This window comes from Hoplias malabaricus, chromosome X2 (assembly GCF_029633855.1).
Source record: "Hoplias malabaricus isolate fHopMal1 chromosome X2, fHopMal1.hap1, whole genome shotgun sequence".
Classification (NCBI taxonomy): domain Eukaryota; kingdom Metazoa; phylum Chordata; class Actinopteri; order Characiformes; family Erythrinidae; genus Hoplias; species Hoplias malabaricus.
Genome location: NC_089819.1, coordinates 49,739,148 through 49,754,324, shown reverse-complemented (window position 1 = coordinate 49,754,324; position 15,177 = coordinate 49,739,148). Strand labels below are relative to the sequence as shown.

Genomic DNA, 15,177 nt, shown 5'->3' with positions numbered 1-15,177 from the left:
AAGAAGATTCAAAAGGTGTATGTTGCAAATGTAAAATAAGAAAAAAAGCAATAAATGCATATTTTGAAAAGATAATTGATTATTTTGAAGTAGTCTAATACCTTTACAAATATATATTTCATGTATTTCTTTCCCAACGTATAGCTTTTCCTTTATTCTTTAAATTTTGTTTTCAGATTTTCCTGTTGTGTGTCAAACATTTGGTATAAAAAGTCAAGATTATAGATTGCCTTATTAAATCAATCATAAACCAAACAATTTAGTAAACAAGCATTTCAGTAACCATTAAGTCATTAAGTAAGGCTAATCTGTTTGCGTATTTATCTCATCTAATGTCATCAAAAGTGATGTATGACATGGCTAATTTATATATGGATATTAAATGATTAAAATCATTAATCACAATCTCATTCTTTGTATACTTTAGTTTTAGTGCTGTGTCTGAAAAATATTTGTGATTTTTAAAAGCCATGGAGGGGAGCTGGAGGGGTACAGTTGTAGTGGTAGTGTAACTGGCCTACACTTCTACTGCAGTTTGGGGAAAATATGTTTATTTATTAAAACAATGTATTAAACATTTATTTACGGTAACCCGTTAGACCTTGAGTCCAGGTTTACATTGTTTGGATCAGCATTCACAACGTATAGTACTGTTTTTTTCTGACAGCGCTAGGACAGATCAGTATCTGTTAGGTATGGAAGCCTGTTATTGCCACATAAAATAATTTTTAGAAAGGCACCCATTTTTATTTTTTCTTAATATGCAAGTTGCTGTCTCAATAATGAGATTCTATCTCATTATTTTGAGATAGTAAGTCAATATTTTGAGATACTAATTCAAAATATTGTGATGATGTCTCATTATTTTGAGATAATAAGTAAATATATTGAGATAGTATCTCCATATTTTGGGATACTAAGTTAATATATTGTGATAATGTCTCATTATTTTGAGATAATAAGTAAATATATTGAGATAGGGTCTCATTATTTTTAGATACTAAGTCAATATATTGTGTTAATATCTCATTATTTTGAGATAATAAGTCAATATATTGAGATAGTAACTCATTATTTTGAGATCTCAAAATATTGACTCATTATCTAAAATAAAGAGATGATTTCTCAAAATAATGAGATAGTATCACAATATATTGACTTAGTATCTCAACAATAATGATAAAGTATCTCGAAATATTGAGATAGCAACTTGCAAATGAATGAAACATAAAAATTGGTGACTTTTTAAAAATGATTTTTTTCCATAGTTAGGGTACCATTTCAGTTACAATATTTTCTTTCTTTATGTCTTCCCTTTTGAACATCGCTGCGAAACCAACAACTTTTTTGTTTCTTTCTTCCTCAGTTGTATGATCTGGGCTCTCCAGCTGATTCCTCAGGCAGTAGTCCTGGCTGTCTGATGACGGACAGCAGCTGCGTGAACATGGGCTTTCCCTCCTGTGGCACCAGGGGCCGTTGCCACGGCGAATGGGGCTCTTTTAGCTGCCAGTGCATTGCCGGGTACAGCGGGCATCAGTGTGAACGGGGTAAGGGGATCCCACCGACTCAAACACTGGCACACATGCCACCTAAGCAGAGCAGCAGCGAAGGTTGGCATGATATTAAATCTCCAATATTGAGAGATGCTGGTGAATGGATGTGTAAATCTATGAGGAAACATGAGTACGTCTGTGAATGTCAGCAGAAGGCCTTTTTTTACCGTAGGAGTCAATACAGTGGCTTTGAATGTGCCGTGTGTAGGAGGAGAAAGTGTTAGCAGCCAACACAGCGCTTTCGCAGAAACACAAATCTGGCACTGATCTGACAAATTTTGAACGGTTTTGAGCCATTACACTAGGTTTCTGTTTATGTAACACCCAGAACACATCTTCTCAGAAAACAACATGAAGCATGCTCCAATTCCTGAACTTTGCTCAGGTTCAAACATTTGGAATCACTAACAAATGCTGAGATTGAGTTCAGCAAGAACTGCAGTTACAGAAGTCTTAATCTGTAGTTGAACACACATAAAGTCCACTTACTGTGCAGGTACATGTTTCAGACTCTCATTCATCTGTTGTGAAATGTATAAGTCCCCTTTACTACATTCATCGTTAGCCAGGGCCATTTTAATTGTGTTGAATCCTATGAAGTTTGATAAAGTACAGCATCTAATCAGAATGCTTTTAAACATTTTTGTCATCAGCAATCAATGTGCGTTTGTGTGTGTGATCGACAGAGGTGCCGGAGTATTCTTTTGACGGTCGGAGTCATGTTCATTATCAGCTCTCGGGTCCACTCCCAGCCAGACACATGCAGGTTCAGGTTCTGATCCGAACCCGGAAACACAGCAGCTCCATCCTCAGCCTTCTGTCAGCACAACAGAATGAATACGTCAGACTAGAGGTGAGGAATCACTATATTAATACATTCCATACCTCCAGGTTTAAGTCACATGCCTCTCCTTCTCACCCTCTCTTTTTTCAGTCGCTCTCGCTGTCTTTCTGTTTGTCTGTCTTTTTATATCTACATTCTCTTCCTCACTTTCAATCCCTCCCTCTCCGACTCCCTGAAAACTATCATTTTTCTCCTGACCTCATATCTGCTGTGCTTATTGTTGGGGGAACTATTGTTTTTCATGCCTCCCCAAGTGTGTTAAGCGTCTACGTTTATTCTTTCTTTGTCTTTCAAACTCACTCTGTATTTTAGCTCTTCGTTCGAGTCAGTGCATGATGTTTCACGCTGGCTCTTTATGTTGAACTGGTGTTTTAACTGATGGTCTGCTGCTAGTGTCATTGTAGTATTTTTAAAGAAGTGTTTATTGGAGAAATAGAATGATTATTTGCTCCTCAGCAGTGGTACATCTGCTGGACTCACAAACATCGGAACAGCCTGTGTGTGTGTGTGGGGTGGTGGGGTGTTGGGTGTTTAATCACAGACATTAGTATGCCTTTCTCTGAATGAGTTTTTTTACCTGCAGAATTCGTGCCGAACCCTAGCTCCGAGGCCTGCGTGTTTTGCCAGATTTTGTTTTTGCTTTTCCAAACACCTGTCTCAAGATGATGTGTTTGGATTACTGATTGCCACTTTTTCTGTCTCTGTCTCTGTATCTGTTTATTTCTCTCACTTCCTACTTCTCAGTCTCCCTCTTGCCTTCCTTCATTTCATATGTTTTCTCCGCTTTGACTGTTTTTATCCCATTTTATCTTCACCTCTTTTTTCATATCTCGCTGTTTACTGTTTTTCACCTTTTTGCTTTCCTTCTCTCCCTTCTTTGTCCCTTTAATTTCTCCACTTTTTCGCATTCCTTCTCCCTTGCTATGTACTATTCCCTTGCCTTTTGCTCTCTCTCTCTCTCTCTCTCTGTCTGTCTGTCTGTCTGTCTCTCTCCCTCTTATTCTTTCTCTGACTTATGTAAATCTGTGTTGATTTATTTGTGGGATGCATTAGGATTGTCTTTCCGGCAGGCAGTGAGATATCATATATTCTCTCCAGTGGCAGGCTACAGATTTCATTACCGCTCCACAATGTGACTCATGTGAAGCTCCTCCGTCTCCTTTTTCTCTTTTATTAAGCATCCTGCCGCGATGGTGCAGACGATAGTGCTCTCATCATAAATGCAGAAAGGGCTCTCTCTCCTACTGCTCCGCTGTCAATTACCCCAGCAACTCTGCTAATTGATGTGATGTGCCGCTGCCTATTTAGCGTTCACTGATCTATTGGATTAAACCACAGAGCCTCAGCAGGTAATTCCAGCAAGGTGCTGTAGCATTAGTCATCCCTCAATCAAGATGAGACAAAACAAAAAAAAAACTGGGTGTTTTCTTGTTGACGCTGATGGGGCACGCTGGGACTCGAAGTGTGAGTATTGAAATCGTGTTTGATTCTGAGTCTCCAGCCTTAAAGATGGATGAGTGTTGGGAAATGTGCCTGAGTTTGGGCCTTGCCTATGAGCCCAAACCACCTTTTGTTGTTTGTTACTGTTTGTTGTTGCTTGCTCGCTGCATATTTTGGGGCAAGCTGGGCCAGAGCAACTGCTTGGAAGACATGTATTATTGAGAATATTGACACACCTTGTCTGGTCCTGAAATTTTCCCGAAAATGTGTGTTTTTGTGTAATTTGAAGAGAAGTACTGCAAACATTTGATGTTTTATTTACTGCTAACTGCTATCTAAAACAATCTTGGCACAGACCTTACAAGCTACTTGACTATAGTGGTGAAAACAAGAGTTGTTTTTAGATATGTTGCTTCCTGTGGTGTAAGACCATAAATAGTTCAGCATGTTTTTTTTTTCATCGTTGAACATGAAACAGAATTGCTAATTTTCATTAAAACCAAAATAATTTAAAATTTCTAGATTTTGACAGTTTGTTGTAAACCTACCTACTTTCTGCGCTGAAACATACAGAATCTGGGGGGAAAAATCGTTCAAAACTGTCTTTATTGGTGGGTGACACAGTGGCGCAGCAGGTAGTGTCGCAGTCACACAACTTCAGGGTCCTAGGGTCACCCTGACTGTCTGTGAGGAGTGTGGTGTGTTCTCTCTGTGTCTGCGTGGGTTTCCTCCGGGTGACTGTCTGTGAGGAGTGTGGTGTGTTCTCTCTGTGTCTGCGTAGGTTTCCTCCGGGTGACTGTCTGTGAGGAGTGTGGTGTGTTCTCTCTGTGTCTGCGTAGGTTTCCTCCGGGTGACTGTCTGTGAGGAGTGTGGTGTGTTCTCTCTGTGTCTGCGTAGGTTTCCTCCGGGTGACTGTCTGTGAGGAGTGTGGTGTGTTCTCTCTGTGTCTGCGTAGGTTTCCTCCGGGTGACTGTCTGTGAGGAGTGTGGTGTGTTCTCCCTGTGTCTGCGTGGGTTTCCTCCGGGTGACTGTCTGTGAGGAGTGTGGTGTGTTCTCTCTGTGTCTGCGTAGGTTTCCTCCGGGTGACTGTCTGTGAGGAGTGTGGTGTGTTCTCCCTGTGTCTGCGTGGGTTTCCTCCGGGTGACTGTCTGTGAGGAGTGTGGTGTGTTCTCCCTGTGTCTGCGTGGGTTTCCTCCGGGTGACTGTCTGTGAGGAGTGTGGTGTGTTCTCTCTGTGTCTGCGTGGGTTTCCTCCGGGTGACTGTCTGTGAGGAGTGTGGTGTGTTCTCCCTGTGTCTGCGTGGGTTTCCTCCGTGTGACTGTCTGTGAGGAGTGTGGTGTGTTCTCCCTGTGTCTGTGTGGGTTTTCTCCGGGTGACTGTCTGTGAGGAGTGTGGTGTGTTCTCCCTGTGTCTGTGTGGGTTTCCTCCGGGTGACTGTCTGTGAGGAGTGTGGTGTGTTCTCCCTGTGTCTGTGTGGGTTTCCTCCAGGTGACTGTCTGTGAGGAGTGTGGTGTGTTCTCCCTGTGTCTGTGTGGGTTTCCTCCAGGTGGCGCCTCCTCCAGGTTGTGTTCCTGCCTTGCGCCCAGTTATTCCAGGTAGGTTTCGGACCCACTGCGACCCTGAACTGGATAAGCGGTTACAGATAATGAATGAATGAATTAATTAATGAATGTCTATATTCGATAATTATTGTATTTTGTTTGGAAAGTAAGAAACTAATGGTGAATATGAGTATTTTTGTAAATATAATCAAGCAAAAAGTAAAAGATCAAATGGATTGAGCTCATCTCAGAAATCAAACAGATGGTATTCAAAGTGTATACAAGAGCTTTCATATCTAATGCACAGCAGCAGAATAGAAATTTCCACAAGCCACTGATGTATAGTCCAGGGGTCTCATTACATCCCTGCACCTGTTGTTATGATGACCCCCACCCCCTCTCTGTTTCACCTGTGGTGCACACCTCTATTTCTAGCTGCTCCGTACAGGGAGGCTACAGAGCCTGTACCTCAGGGGGCTGGGGTTAGCTTGTGCTGCATGGTAGGAATGTTCCAGATGAGACCCCGCCACCCAGGGTGAGAAAGCAACCAAAAGCCACTTCATCTTTAATTGGTGGGAAAATCAGGACCATCATGAATGTGCGGTGAGCCTGGTAAAATGCCTTCATGCTGAGGGCTAAATATAATATATACTAATGCTGTAATTAATAGTGCATTATCAGACCTTGAAGCTGGATCCCCCGCACTGCAAACAGAGCCTGGAGGAAGGATGACATACTTGTTTGTGTGTGTTTTCTCAGGGTTCCTCTAGTAGACTAGTAAAGGCAAGCCATATGCAAGAGAGTGGGAAGAGGTGAGGAGTTCAGCGAGGTCTGTCTTGTTTATTTTTACAGTGGCCACGACCTATCATTACTTTGTTTTATTTTAATGCAAGACTACCTAAATGCCTCCAGGCTCTGCCGCGTTGTTTGACTCTGGTGCTCACGTCATAACAAAAAGGCTGGGATTTTAAATGCAGGAGGCTAAATTATGCTCGCTGGGAGTCGTGCAGCGGGCTTGTGAAACGGAAATGAAGGTTGAGCTGCACTTAAATAGATGCCCTGCTAATACACACACACTCGTGCTCACACTCATACTGTACACATCACCGCACACGCGGTCACACACCTTATTTCTCTCCTTAGCAAATCACTTTTTTTTTATTTTGTTTGTCATAAAAATGGAGATAAAACTAGAAGGAAGTCTGAAGGGTAAACTCCTGTTGAAATAGTTTGAAAGGATGTGCTTAATACAAGAAATGGTTGAGGCTTGGTGGTTTTATCCACGGTTTAGTCATAACTTAAAGCATAGTTTTTAACCCTTAGAAGTCCATGGTGTCCCTCGCTAAGATAATTATGTGTCATTTTTGTAATTAAACAAAGAGAAACTAGGCAAGCCTACGTTAGCCATTAGCCATATAGCCATTGTCACAGAGGTGTTTCTGGATTTTCAAATATAAGGGGAAGCCCAAAATACATCCCCTTGTCATTGGAAGGTTTGGAGAAGCTTTGCTGCTTCATATCAATGTCTTTGTTTACAACAATAACAAGTAATAATCTATAAAATGTGTTTGTTACTTGTTTCCAAAACCAAGCACCTTAACATTTTATCAACGAAGCAATCTACACTTGATAAAGTGATAAAGAAACAGGGCATCGCTGGGAACTAGCTATTTATTACTGATTTATATTTCTATAAGGGTCTGACTGATAAAAGAGTGCTGTAACTAATCCACAGCCTTGTTTATTTTGAGTAACACCTCGCTCTGGTGTTCTGGCTTTAAAAATCTCTAAATTTTGACAGTTTGTTGTAAACCTGCCTACTTTCTGCTCTGAAACATATAGAATTTGGGGGAAAATTTGCTCAAAACTGTCTTTATTAGTGGGTGACACCGTGGTGCAGCACGTAGTGTTACAGTCACACAGCTCCTGGGTCCTGGGGTCATTGGTTCAAGCCCTGCTCCGAGTGACTGACTGTCTGTGAGGAGTTGGTGTGTTCTCCCTGTGTCCGTGTGGGTTTCCTCCAGGTGACTGTCTGTGAGGAGTGTGGTGTGTTCTCCCTGTGTCTGTGTGGGTTTCCTCCGAGTAACTGTCTGTGAGGAGTTTGGTGTGTTCTCCCTGTGTCTGTGTGGGTTTCCTCCGGGTGACTGTCTGTAAGGAATGTGGTGTGTTCTCCCTGTGTCTGTGTGGGTTTCCTCCGGGTGACTGTCTGTGAGGAGTTTGGTGTGTTCTCCCTGTGTCCGTGTGGGTTTCCTCCAGGTGACTGTCTGTGAGGAGTGTGGTGTGTTCTCCCTGTGTCTGTGTGGGTTTCCTCCGAGTAACTGTCTGTGAGGAGTTTGGTGTGTTCTCCCTGTGTCTGTGTGGGTTTCCTCCGGGTGACTGTCTGTGAGGAGTGTGGTGTGTTCTCCCTGTGTCTGTGTGGGTTTCCTCCGGGTGACTGTCTGTGAGGAGTGTGGTGTGTTCTCCCTGTGTCTGTGTGGGTTTCCTCCGGGTGACTGTCTGTGAGGAGTGTGGTGTGTTCTCTCTGTGTCTGTGTGGGTTTCCTCCGGGTGACTGTCTGTGAGGAGTGTGGTGTGTTCTCCCTGTGTCTGTGTGGGTTTCCTCCAGGTGACTGTCTGTGAGGAGTTTGTTGTGTTCTCCCTGTGTCCGTGTGGGTTTTCTCCGGGTGCTCCGGTTTCCTCCCACGGTCCAAAAACGCATGTTTGTAGGTGTTGGGACTGGCGCCCCCTCCAGGATGTGTTCCTGCCTTGCGCCCAGTGATTCCAGGTAGGCTTCAGACCTACTGTGACCCTGAACTGGATAAGAGTTTACAGACAATGAATGAATGAATGAATGAATGAATGTCTTTATTCGATAATTATTGTATTTTCTTTGGAAAGTAAGAAACTAATGGTGAATATGAGTATTTTTGTAAATATAATCAAGCAAAAAGTAAAAGACCAAATGGATTGAGCTCATCTCTAGTCTTTCGTTGGAGGTATTTGAAATCAAACAGATGGTATTCAAAGTGTATACAAGAGGTTTCATATCTAATGCACAGCAGCAGAATAGAAATTTTGATATATAAAGATATATAACAAAGATATTTCGCTGGGAACTAGCTATTTATTACTGATTTATATTTCTATAAGGTCTGACTGATAAAAGAGTGCTGTAACTAATCCACAGCCTCGTTTATTTTGAGTAACACCTCGCTCTGGTGTTCTGACTTTAAAAATCCAGAGCTTTTGTCCACTTTCGTGTAAATTTAAACAAAAAGCCGTGCAGATTTAATTTATTCATCAGAAAGTCAGGGACGCGACCGTGTCCCAATTCAGCTCTTAACTCTCTGACCCCTTGAATATTTGAACATGCATTTTTTAGGTCCCAAAAAGAGTACTTGTGAAAAGAGGACCTCTGGTCACCTCCGAACGGTTCCTAATTTAATTCATTAACTAGAATGTGAAATATGGCTGAACTAACAACAGATGGTGTAGCGCCACCTTAAGTTCTCTCTGTGAAATACGGCTGAATTAACATTTCCTACTCAACTTTAGGTGTCAGGTAATCAGTCGGTGAGCGCATATGCCTGTTCTAGGCGGTCCAGCAATAATGAAGCATAGACATACACTATGTATCCAAACATTTATGGACATTCAGAATTCAGAAACTGGCGAACAATTTCTGTCTGAAGTTTTCATTTGCACATTCATAGCTTGTAAAATCTCGATAGAAAAAACATTAATGCATAGAGCTGGATGCTCTGGAGCATTCTAGGTCACCAGGCCTAATGCCAAATATTCACGCCAGACATGTGTTGAATAGATATTGGATGAGCTATGAGCTGCAGTAGTATTTCTTTTTCAGTGTAAAGCATTTACCAAGGAGTAGCTGCTGTTAATGCATGACATATAGGATCACCTCGCTATGCATATAGTGCATCTCTCAGTTAAAAATGCAAATGTAAGAGTGGTTAAACAGCGCTTTTATCACTGGTGTGTTATATATAAAACGCCATTTTGATCAATTTATGCTACAGTTTTAATGAAAGGTTTGAAACCAAGGTCATTTTCTTTGCAGAACTAGCTGAACAAATAAAGCGACGCAGAAAGACCTGCAGAAGGGCAGCAGGGAGTGTGTCTTGCAGCCAGAGCAGACAATGGCAGCCTAAACTGACAGTGTATTGAATTCCCTGGTCCCAGTGTTTCCAATTAAAGGGGTGGTATGTTTAATTCCGTTAGTGTGAGGCAGGGCCTTATCAGATCTTTTCTCTTGCCTGATTACAGCCCTCTCTGATGGCTTCCTGCCGCACTGCAACCTTTTTGCTTCCATCTTTTCTCACTGTTCCTTGCTCTGTCTTTCATCACATTTCCCTCTTTCTCTGTGTTCATCTCAGAGTCCTTTTCGGTCCAGTAGCTCAAGCTGTTTGTTTTCTGCCTTGTCTGCAGGTAACAACTACAGACAAGTACGCTTAGCGGAAATATTTAAATGTGTTTAACACTTCTTTTCTGTTTTTTTCTTTCTCCTTCTTTCATTTCCATTTTTCTCATGTCTTGCTCTGTTTAATTGTCTTTCTCTTCTCTTTTCTCTCTCTCTCTCTCTCTCTCTCTCTCTCTCTCACTCCCCCGCTCTTAGATATTTCAGGGATTGTTAGCAGTTTTCTATAATCTCGGTGATGGAGATTTCAACTTGACCATGCCCTCTCATCGCCTGGACAATGGCGAGTGGCATGAAGTGTACCTCGATCGTCATGACAACGAGATGAACCTGCGGGTGGATGGTGGTGGGGGGAGGCGGGAGATAACGGGATCGCCTGGACGGAGCCGCGAGATCGTCATCGACCCTTCAGTGGTCATGCTGGGTAGTTCTTTCCCGACTGGACACAACAAGAGTTTCCAAGGTAGGAATTGACCAGCTCCTCTTTAAGGGCATGTAGTCAGGCACGTCTTAAGCATGTTGATCACCGACCATGGTGTTGCGCTTTTGTTGTGACCTGATGGATGTGAAATGGAGTTGCCAGTTCATGTCCATTTGTTGTATGCACAATTTTAGATTAATTATTGACTCCTATTTCATTATTTAAAAGCACATGGACGCAGCAGGTAGTGTCGCAGTCACACAGCTCCAGGGGCCTGGAGGTTGTGGGTTCGATTCCCGCTCCGGGTGACTGTCTGTGAGGAGTTGGTGTGTTCTCCCCGTGTCCGCGTGGGTTTCCTCCGGGTGCTCCGGTTTCCTCCCACAGTCCAAAAACACACGTTGCAGGTGGATTGGCGACTCGAAAGTGTCCGTAGGTGTGAGTGTGTGAGTGAATGTGTGTATGTTGGCCCGTGAAAGACTGGCGCCCCCTCCAGGGTGTATTCCCGCCTTGCGCCCAATGATTCCAGGTAGGCTCTGGACCCCCCGCGACCCTAAACTGGATAAGCGGTTACAGATAATGGATGGATGGATGGAAAAGCACATGGACATCGGATGTACTCCGCAAAGGGAAAATGAATACACTCCCTCTACAGAGAGCACACTTATTGACTGAATTTAGGAGCTTTGAGAGAAGGAGGAGGGGTTAAATGTGACCCTTGCGTTATGTTCTTTCCAAAATGTCAAAGCAAATGAATAGAAATTGTGTTAAAATCTGCAGAAAATGTCACATATCAATCTGCTCCTGTAGATGAATTAGTAACTAGTCTTTGATCTAAGGTTTGATCCAAACTTTTCCGACATGCCCAACCAACCCAATCCAGAAGCGAGGAGTAAGACGTGTGATGTGAATGTAGCTCCGCTGCGTATGTGTGGCCCTACTTTATCTAGTTATTAGTTACCGAGCTCAGTCACGTATGGCCTGTTTTGAACCAGTCTGACACTTCGGCCACCAGGGCTAAATGTCGATCGATCTGGAGGCCGAGTCGCTGCACTTACTGATTTACCTAGGGCAAAAGTTCTGCAGCAGCACGCTATAAAGGATTTGTAGTGCGTTAGGAATTCATACTTGAATCCTCCTCCCCTGTCTGATTACACTCTATTGTATTGAAAACAATGAAACATTAATAGAGGTGATTAATACATAATGGTCCCAAATGCACCTTCGCTGTAGAGGCAAAGTGTGGCGCCGCTGAAAGTCTGGCATGAAATGGACAAGGGAAGAGTGGATGAAATGACACATGACGTGAAGGATGGAGGGAGAAGAAAGGATGAGAAGCGGATGAGTGCTCCCCCAGGCCTGACAACTTGCAGTCAGACAGCTTAGCCTCAGGCAGAAACATCCGCTGTGTGTGTTCAATAAGTGGACTTTAAAAGCAACTTTCTCAAAAGCAGAGGACATGGCATGATGTGTGTGTGTGTGTTTGACAGAGAGAGAGAGAGAGAATGTGTGTAATGTAATGGTGTAAGAAAGCCGATGAGAAACTAAATAATACTTTCTGTCTGGCGTGTGTTGGTTAATATTCCATGATGCCTCCTGCTTTCTAATTTCTGGTTTGTGAAGATAATTCTTGATAGAGGGGCTACTTCTGAGACTCTGTTCCTTGCAAATGAAAAGTATCTACTGTCCTTTGAGCTGCCAGAAATTTTAGTTCAAGATAAATGACCATAGTTTGCTTTCCTGTTTTTCTTTTTCTGGAGCAATGAGGGGCGGCACGTTGGCGCAGCAGGTAGGTGTCGCAGTCACACAGCTCTAGGGACCTGGAGGTTGTGGGTTTGATTCTCGCTCTGGGTGACTGTGAGGTTTTGGTGTGTTCTCCCAGTGTCTGCGTGGGTTTCCTCCGGGTGCTCCGGTTTCCTCCCACAGTCCAAAAACACACGTTGGTAGGTGGATTGGCGACTCAAAAGTGTCTGTAGGTGTGAGTGAATGTGTGAGTGTGTGTGTTGCCCTGTGAAGCACTGGCGCCCCCTCCAGGGTGTATTCCCGCCTTGTGCCCAATGATTCCAGGTAGGTTCTGGACCCACCGCGACCCTGAACTGGATAAGGGTTACAGATAATGAATGAATGAATGAAGCAATGAGGCTAATATTTTCATAACGAAATATACATAAAAACTAATGTACATTGTGCATGTTTATCTGTCTTTGGCAGGTTGTATGAGGGACCTGAGGCTGAATGGCAGGTATGTGCCACTGGACGGTCAGCCTAAAGAGGGCGTGTCAGTGGTCAACTCTCAGGGGGTCACTCTGGGCTGCTCTTCAGATTCCTGCAGGAGGAACCAGTGCACTCCCCCGTTCACTTGCGTCGACCTGTGGAGGATCCATGAGTGCAGGTGCCTGTTTTATTTAGTTTTTCCTGCTATTAGTAGACAGCCAATTTGTGTTAGAGCTAAGAATGTTTTTTCATCTCCTGTAAAGTTAGCATTTTTGCAAGCATTTTCTCTCACACACACAAGCTTCAGGGGGTCCTCTTAGTCCTGCTTTGAATGCAGGAGACTCTAGGGCTGTGTGTAAATTTGCCAATATCAGACTGTGGCAGGCCTCTAACCTCACTCTTCTCACTGCAGGTTAGAAATATATGGTGTGTGTGTGTGTGTGAGTGTAGGTGGGTACATGTGCATTCATGAGTGTCTATGTGGGTGGGTGCATGCATGTGTGAATGGGGTGCAAAGGGACCATGTTTCTTATCTACTGGGGAAAAATCCTTATTCCACCACTTATCGCCCTCAGTAACGGGCCTCAGTCCAGGAGGTCATACATTTCTGTGGTGTATGTGTGTGGGTGTGTGTGTGTGTGTCTGTGTTTATGAATATATAAATATATGTGCACACATTTCTATAGCACAGGCATATTGGTATTTAGCCACATTTACAACAGTTTTAAATACTGTTCAATGCTCCATCTGCTACATAGAGATTATCCCAGTGTGTTTCAGTGTCCCATGTCCAGACATTCAGAGGAATCCATTAGATTTGGACACAGTGTGGGGGCTTATTTGCTTTGCAAAGGATTGTCACAATAATTTACAAGCACATCATGACATGGGCATGGGTTTATAGACTGAGAATATTCTGTGTTATCCCTCATAATGTGTACGATTTCACTTATGGCATGTTTTTATGAGAAATGCCTGCTTGTACGCCTGCCAGCAAAACTTGTGTTAACCCCTTAAAGCATGGCGAAAGTAATGGGTGATAAATCCAATAAATCCCTGTGTTTTATGCAAACAATCAGTCACATTAGCTCATAATCCATGTAAACATAAGCTACTTTTCAGCCTAATGCCCAATAATGCACTCTGCCAGTCTGTCGTTAATTTTTCAGTGATTATTAATTCCCTGTCCATCTGTTTGTTTTGGTCTCATTCAATCCTAGGTGCCCCCCGGGTCACATGGTCAAGGCCAACGCCACGGGCAAGTTCTGTGTGTACACGCTGTGTGCCAGCCGCCCGTGCCACAGGGGCACTTGCGTGGCACAGTCGCCCTCCAAATTCACATGCCACTGCCCCGAGGGCTACCGTGGCCGGCACTGCGAGGTCACTCTGGCCATCTACCGCGACGATGTGGGCCTCAGCTTCAGCTCGCTGTTTGCCATATGCATCTGCTTCATGGCACTCCTAGGTAGCTATGTACAGCATGTCCTGTATTACCTCTGGTGACAGTCAGTGCATGGTCTCTGTCCTGCCTTTCTGCATGTTTGTGATTACATTTAGACAGAAATCAAATTGACGCATTGCCGTCGCGGGTTTATATTAGAGAACGTAACTCTCTGTTCTCATGATGACTCACTTTGAATATGATTCTTCAGAAAATGATTCAGTGTATCGTGAATCATCCCGTTCCACCCGATTCAAGTGTGAGTCATTTATTTTGGTATTATTTGAATACATACTTTGACATCAAGAGGGTTTGTTTCATAAAGAAGGGATGTTTATTATTTCTGTCCTAAAATTTATATAAATGTATTTGATTTAAGCTTTCGATTATTTGCCCAATCTGTTTATGAATGCCCACATATGGAAAAGTTATGTAAGGCATTAGCTGTTAATTCTCCATTTGATTGTCTGTCTCAGTGTAATTTCTGTCATTGTGTTCTCTCCTTTGTTTGATTCTACATGTTTTTTCTGAGTCTGTTGTTCTGTGACTATTGTACTGTTCGTGCTCATTGTACCTCACTGTGACAGCTTCATGTACTGTACTTTTGTGGCTTGAAATATTCTATAAGTAGTTTATAGTAAGTTTCTGTACAGACCTTCTCCTCACGGGTCCAAATGCAGATGAAATCAGGATCGTAACTCTGTGATAACATGAAGCACATGCCCTTGACGCCATGTTTTGGTGATGAAAGCTTGTAAAACATTATTTCATGTTTACTTTTCTACATCAGAGGACTAAGGGAACAGTCAGCCATCGGTGCCATTTACACGAAGCTAAATAATCACTTGCAGATTACACTGATGGTAGAATTGTTACGACCTTCATCATTCACAGCTGCTGAAGCTTTTGGAAGTGTTAATTTCATGATTTGTAGGCACCAAATGTGCTGTTTACCCAAAGCTGGGTCAGAAATAGAGATCAATGCACTTGGGCTTTTGGGTGGAATTTTAATCAGACTAAAATTCACTCCTTACAGAATCTTAAGTAGTGTGCAGTGTAGAAATTTTCTGCCTTTATTTCCATATGTCCATTTTTGTTTGACCTTGTCTCCAGACAGATCCATAGAGGTGAGCAGGATACAACAATCTACCTTTTTCCAATAGAATGTTTTTGGGGTTTTTTTAATAATCCTGACCGCAAATATTCTACTAAACTCTCAAGTTGTTTTAGAAATCCCTTTTCTATTTTCCACCCCTTCTGGGGCACTGAACATCTGCCCCTGACCTATGTTTGGAAGCTGCTTCATCGAGAAG

At 43.0% G+C, this 15,177-nt stretch overlaps 1 protein-coding gene across 1 annotated transcript in view; it reads left to right on the top strand.

Moving 5' to 3' along the window:
- LOC136677411 (neural-cadherin-like) overlaps positions 1-15,177 on the top strand; it is a 261,783-nt gene that overhangs the window by 228,423 nt on the left and 18,183 nt on the right. Inside the window, exons 28-32 of the mRNA XM_066654931.1 lie at positions 1,367-1,547; positions 2,240-2,406; positions 9,990-10,254; positions 12,421-12,601; positions 13,644-13,888. Of these exons, the coding sequence (XP_066511028.1) occupies positions 1,367-1,547; positions 2,240-2,406; positions 9,990-10,254; positions 12,421-12,601; positions 13,644-13,888 (1,039 nt within the window). The remainder of the gene's footprint in view (positions 1-1,366; positions 1,548-2,239; positions 2,407-9,989; positions 10,255-12,420; positions 12,602-13,643; positions 13,889-15,177) is intronic.